The 6,877-nt window shown below is 48.8% G+C and overlaps 1 protein-coding gene across 1 annotated transcript in view; it reads right to left on the bottom strand.

Annotated features, from left to right (window-relative positions):
- The window catches only part of LOC113210666 (protein turtle homolog B), a 359,298-nt gene that overhangs the window by 106,764 nt on the left and 245,657 nt on the right, over positions 1-6,877 (bottom strand). Inside the window, exons 3-4 of the mRNA XM_052264309.1 lie at positions 4,704-4,836; positions 2,163-2,365 (exon numbers count right to left, since the gene is read on the bottom strand). Of these exons, the coding sequence (XP_052120269.1) occupies positions 2,163-2,365; positions 4,704-4,836 (336 nt within the window). The remainder of the gene's footprint in view (positions 1-2,162; positions 2,366-4,703; positions 4,837-6,877) is intronic.

The following is a 6,877-nucleotide window of genomic DNA, read 5'->3' as shown; positions in this document are numbered from 1 at the left end:
GAGAGAGAGAGAGAGAGAGAGAGAGAGAGAGAGAGAGAGAGAGAGAGAGAGAGGTATAATGTTAGCCGAATAGCAGAGGGAAGGCGAAACCTCGAAGACTTACTGCGGTCTCCAGAAATGAATGCCTCCGCAACAAACTAAATCACTCATCACACCCAACCATTTCCCATCAAACATGAAACCTGAGGTAATCTCCCGCGTATTGAAGAAATCGAAATAAAAAAGCGCCTCGCACGCAAACGTCATAATGTGTCTGATGGGTATTAAATACTTCCACTCGTTCAACCGTGTTCGCAATTTTTTAACAGTGTCACTTATGTATTATTTCTGACGTAAGTTTGTAGATACAAAGCATCAGATCATTAGCATGTTGCTTTTCAAGAATTTAACAGAGCTGCTCCCAGCAAATAATGCCGAAAATCACTGCTACACCCCCCCACCCCTTCTCTCTCCCTCTCCCTCTCCCTCCCTCCCTATCTCTCTCTCTCTCTCTCTCTCTCTCTCTCTCTCGTGTACAGACATGGCGCGACGCACGGAGGCACACTCGGCCCCAACGGCCGGTGATGCTGCTGCCATCCCACTCATGTTTATTCAGCTGGAGATTAAATGTCTGTCGCTGGAAAGCAAATCCACGTGGCGCGATTCGGTCTGCAAATAATATACCCCCGACAGCTACGCGACACGCCACGCGACCTCGTTCCGTCCGGCAATGTTGTTTACGCTCCGAACGTAGACACTGAACAGCGCAACAATGACTGCTGTTGATTGTATGACGTGGGCAGACGGGGGACCGAGTGGAATGGGGGACGGTTGGGGGCTAGGGCGGAGAAAGGGGAATACGGGGGGAGAGGGGTTAAAAATTACACACTGTCTCATCCGGTTTGGGCGTGACCCTCGCCTGCTTTTTCAGCTCGCCATACACAGCAGGCCCACCGACGTTGCCTTTTTGCGCTTGCTTTTGCAGCGCTGCCAACAGTCAACAGAGCCCGGCCCGGCCAAGGCAAAGCAGCCCTTTGACAGAATAAGACCGTTCCACGACAGAAAACGACAAGAGACATGAGAGCGAAAGGGGCAACAGGCGGATCGGGGTCACGCGGATTATTAGAACCCTCGCTTTCGTCAAGGTACACAGCTATCTACACTGGACAGAGGCGCTTTTTTCTTAGGTGTCCCTGCTACCTCTACGGTCTACGGGCGGGCAAGCTATGCGCTGCACGAGGTAGTACCCGGGTGGGGGCCATAAGGGGAGTAATGTGAGGTGGCAGGAGCTGTGCACGTCACCTTGCCCCGCACCCCCTCCTTTCTCCTAACTCTCTACTCCCCCGGTATGAAGAAGTGAGGGGTCTTCAACAGGTAACGCACTTGCTCGACTGGTGGTTCTGGTGCTGGTGGTAGTGGGGAGAGGGGGGGGGGAGGGGTGCCTATGAGCGTGAATAAAGACTTTTACACAGCAGGGCCCCACCTCGAGGCATCATGCTGTTGCGGCACATAGTCAGCAGGGAGGGCACTCCCTTTCGGTAGAGGTCCACGCAGTACCTCAACTACAATCCATATTGTGAACCTGACAACGCTGCGTAAGATCAGAACTTTCACCAAAATCACAAAAAGTTTGCAACATTTGTTTCCTACCACTCTAAGAGGTATTCCAAAACACATCCGATGTTTGACTGAATTAGTAGGGGTATAATTTTAGACACAGTCACAGTGCCGACAAAACCAGACCGTTGCAAAACCATCTCCTTGATCGACCGCACCTGACCGACTCGGTCAACGCAGGTCGTGTCCTCTATCCAAAAGGGAGCGACATTACAATATAATAACGTCACGGATACCCTTGACTTGGCCTTGGCCTTTCGGAAGGTTACCGTCACTGTGCTGTGACGTCCTACACGCATTTAACAAATCTGATTATTTTCCAAGGATCAATCGGAAAGAAATTCATTGATTGATGCAATTTACTAACTGAATTACGTAAAATTGAATTCAAAAATATATTTCACAAAAGATCACTATGAAGGAAAAGAAATCAGTCGCGGTTAGTCATGTAGCCCGGGTCTCAAAGCACTCACTCTCATCCTTTTACTGTAAGACCGTGGATTTGAAGATCGGAGGGTGAGGATGAATAGGGGAGGAACTATCTTAGTCGGTAAGAAAGAACTCACGTATGACGGTGAGGTTGACACGAGCATTCCTCGTAGGTGAGCGGATAAAGTCCACCCTGCATCGATACATGCCGCCGTCCCCATCCCGGGCACTTTCCACCGTCAGCTGAGCAGGATTGTCGGAGACTCGGAAAAAAGCTCGGCCACCAAACGTGTCGTCCGCCCAGTGCTTGGCCTGGCCGCCGTTACCACGCGCATCGTAGCTGAAAGTAGAAAAAGCGAAGTAGGTATTAGAAAACAAAATACGATGAAAAGTAATGAACACTTTGACTCAGCTCTGCGCGACATCGTACGACCGAGAAAATACCGCCAGAAAAAATGCTTTCTTGCTCCAAGTACAATCCAGCGAAAATCAAAATTAACCAATTTGAAGTATCTCACATTGTGTTATATTTTTATCGATTCCTTGTTGAATCGACACTCAGTGGATCCTCGCTATCATCACGATAGCTGATCTATATAACCGATAATGGTTTCGGGGGAAAAAAGATATGACTATAGTTTAGCGACAGAATTATTTTTCGCATCTCGCTATCGCGTCTCGAACATCAAACAAATAGTCCGTTTCTTTTTTCTCAGCTGTTGTAAGAAAGTCGAACGATACTTTTGAGCTACCAGGGTTGACCTTTATAGGACAGAGGTTTGCACTCATACATAAATTTGTTTTAGAGAGATTCGTTTCTTTTCATCGAAACAACCGTTGTCGGTCTGGTACCGCGTGAGCAATACTGCGAGCCCGATGCTCCTGATACGCTCCTCGACGGTGCGAGGGGTCACCCACATCTCCGCGTCTTTATCTGCGCCTTCCACGTAATACATAACTTGGTGTGTAATGGGGGGTCATCCCTGCCTGCCTGGCCTGCCTGCCGGGCGGCACAAAAGATACTAAGTTGGCGTGTGAATTAAGGAGAGTACGAAGAGCATCTCGAAAACTTGGACCATTTCGGAGCTGAGCAGGGGGCTGGAGGGGGACGGGAGGGGCGGGGAAGGAGGACTTGCACACCAGGCGTTACTTTTCCCTCATCTCCAGCGGTCCGAGAGGCTCGGAACCTCGCTGCTTCAGGTCTCTTGGGTCGACGCCACCATCTCACTGACCCGACCCGAACTATGGCACGAAAAGCACAGCAACTGCCCAGTAGCCCGACAAAGTTTTTACAACAAACATTTAGTACATGAAAAAATGACGTTTAACTTAGTTCTTTGGTGCATTTGCAAACCCCGTTACTGACAATAAAAGCTCAACCATTGTGTAACGTCATCATAAAGTTCGCTGGATTCATGTGACTTAAAAAGGGGCCCGGCTTACTGCTAGGTGAAAATACTGGAAAAACAAAGGTAGGACATGGTGCCTTTTAAAGGTGGTATACTTTACTGCTCTTGCAAGGGCGCAAAAGTATCCAAAGACTAAAATGTAACACTCTTGGGGCATTTAAGTGCCTTTCCAGGAGTGCGAATCATTTAGTGCCACTGTAAACGCCCTAAAGCCAGTAACACCTTATCATAAAGGGTGTTGCTGTTTTTTCAAGTGTGAAAGGAATTTGGTAACATAATTTCCTGTGGTCTTCTATGAAAACATAGACGACGGAGTGCGGATTAAATGAAGAGAGTTATCTGACAATGAAAGCCACTCAAAACTCTACGCTTATCCGTCCGAACAAATCTATACCGCACCCACTCACGCCCCTTTATTTCACCCCCTGCAACAGGTAAAATAATAAATCGCACCCTCACCCGCAGTCCAACTCCTCGAGGGGTGGATAACTTCCCTGCCAAGTGTACACCCCTAATTCTGCCCAATTCAAACTAATTCAGACTAATTCAATTTAATTCAAACAAATTCAAAACAAATTCAACTAATTCCGTCCAATTCAAGACAATGTTCAGTCAATTCAAGTCAATTCAAGCCAATTCACGCTAATTCAGTAACATAAAATCGCAATAATTCAAACTAATTCAAAACCAATTCAGTCCAATTCAAATTCAATTCAAGCCAATTCAAGCTAATTCAAATTCAATTCTTGAAATTTGTACACCCAATTCAGGAGTTATCCACCCCTCGAACTCCTGCAACCAGTGACGCGCGCCGCTTGGGTACTTGAATGAATCGCTCGGCCATCGTTAAGAAGTAAAGTCTCAAGTAAAAAAAATAAAAAATAATGAAACTCGCTGCAGCTGAATGCGCTTCAATGCGATATGAGAAATGTACACGAAAAAAAAGAGATTAGTTGTAAGGGCGAATACAAATGCTAATCTTGGGGTCATCAAGAAATTAAATGTGACACCTGAGCATAAGCCCGAGACAAGAGTTAGGTGCCACAGCAGACCCGTATTTTCGGGTCATTACATCAATTATAACTCCTATATGCCAAAACAGCTCTTTATAAAATACTAGAATTTAATAGAAAGTGTCAGGACTTCATGGCGCTAAGATATTTCTTCCAAAACGGTTTGTCGTGAGATACCAGAGAAATTCTGCACAGAGTCGTGCCACTTCCATTACAGTTGTTCAATTTTCTTTGTTCTCTGTTGGGCTATGCTCACCTGTATATTGGTTTCGGAGTGCCCTCCTTGAACCAGATGACTAGTGATGCCTTATCCCCGATGATAGGGGGAATCATGTCACAGGCCAGCTTGGCCACTCCGCCCGCAACCGCCTCGGCCTGCAGCGTCACCACTGCAACAAAAGACAAGACCAGAACATTACACATCGTTGACAAAATAATTACAACAAAATGACCATCATAATACTTTTATATATTTATATTTATATAGTGGTAAAACAAATCACGCGGAATAAGATCATCCGTTAGTTCCGGCCGTTTTGGAAAAGGAGAGTGTCTTTCTATGGTGCATACCCGGATTCCAAAGAAATAATGTGAGGAGCTCATCTGGCCGGCAAATGACGCTGTCAGGGGGGAGGGGCGAACTTCGTACCAGAAAACCTGCCGCCGGCCCAAACCGCTTTTGTAAAGTGAATAGAGAGGAAGAGCGCTAGTGGAAAAAGGGGAAGGGGGGGTGGCCTTGTGAGATGTGTGGCTACAGAGCGCCACTAAATGAGGTTGAGCGCGGCACAAAGGAGCGCGGCGCGACGAGCCCCACGGGGCTACGGCCCCACCCCGCCCCGGGGCCTCAGGCGTCATTCCCCGCCGGCGCACGACTCATCCACGGCTTTCCTTTGACACACACACAAACAAACTCGGACGCGCGCGCTCGAGGAAATAATACATTGAGCGCCCCGTCCTTAAAGCCACCGCACTCGCGTTGCGGGGGCGCAAATACGAACACAGGCAACATTCCGTCATTAAAACTCTTGAGGCGACTGTCCATTTCACAGAGCCCCTTTGGGGGGGGGGGGGATGTGCACAACGTTGCGCATGTTTGTGCTCACGCTCACTACACGGTAGTGTGCAATATGTAACGCGGCCGGGCAATGTATTACAGAGACCACTCGATGTGCGACTTAAAGCGCTTTGTCCCTGTTTACTTTACAGACGCCCACCGCAGCAGCCCGGCCAGTGTAAATATCACACAGCACGTTTCTGCGCATGCGTCGGCGTGTTGTGGTGGGCTCGCGTACTGGGTCGGGACGCAGGGTTACTTAGCTGGTAAAGGAAGTTTAGGCAAACCTGCTTGCACCGCATCGTGCAAAAAAACGGCGGGTACACGAAAATATTGTACGGTGTGTGTTGCTGGCCACGAAACTGAAAGGCATTATCGCATTCAGGCGACAGCTTTAACCCTTCCTCCACTGCGTTCAAGAGTGCAGCGAGACCATTTTATAAATATTTGAAGGGGTTGGCAGGGGGGGGGGGGGGTGAGCAACGGGTGTTAACAGAGGATGGAAGCGAAGGGTAGTATAGGAAGAAGCAGCGGCCAGGTAGGTAGAGAAACATGAAAAGGGGGGGAGGAGCAGCGGAAGGGTTAAGAGCGGGAGAGGGGAAGGGGTAGTGCTTTATGGCAACGGGATCAGGGCACTTTATGAGCCATAACGCGAAGCGGTTATTAGATCCTGCCTACTGGCCGGCCGAACTGTGCTGCCCAACCACGACGGGTACATAAATTATTGAGGATTATCGTTTCCTGCCTGGTGAGTACAAACACGGCACAGCGCGAGTAAATAAAAGTATAACAAGGAGGCTCCGACCCCAAACAGAGTTGCCAGAGGCCAGCTCCGCTTCGTCGGCAGCTCTGTTCGACACAACTGCCACCGGCAGGAAGGCGACGTTCGTTCGGGCCATAGGCCTTTCGTTAACTTTCAAAAAGGGGCAAGGAAAGAACGGATGCCATACTGAATGTTAATCCTTTGGCAAACATGAGCTGGCGAGACAAACCGCCGATTACATAAGCTGGCACACGGCCTACCCAGCACACGAAAGTAATACCATGCAAATAAAAATAGAAGGACAAGAGACGAAATAAGAAAACTGAATAATGCTTCGCGCCACTTTACTGCACCGAAATTCATGAACGGCGGCTGTAGAAGAAACCATTTGCTTTCCGGAGACCTCCCCAATTCTTTTCTTCTCCTCACGAAACTGTTCCAACACCTCTAGCCTTTCGTGTTTCCCCCTCACTCCAATTTGGCAAAATTAAGCGGGCCGCGAGGCGCAGCCAAATTAGGCGGGTTGGCCGGGCGATAAGCGATGCAGCCGAGGCGGGGAAGAGGGTGGGAGGAGTGAGCCAGCTCGTATCAACGGAGCGGCCAGCAAGGCGGG

The sequence above is a fragment of the Frankliniella occidentalis genome, unplaced genomic scaffold (assembly GCF_000697945.3).
Source record: "Frankliniella occidentalis isolate FOCC.00 unplaced genomic scaffold, Focc_3.1 Scaffold18, whole genome shotgun sequence".
Classification (NCBI taxonomy): Eukaryota; Metazoa; Arthropoda; class Insecta; order Thysanoptera; family Thripidae; genus Frankliniella; species Frankliniella occidentalis.
This window is presented reverse-complemented; position numbering and strand designations above follow the sequence as displayed.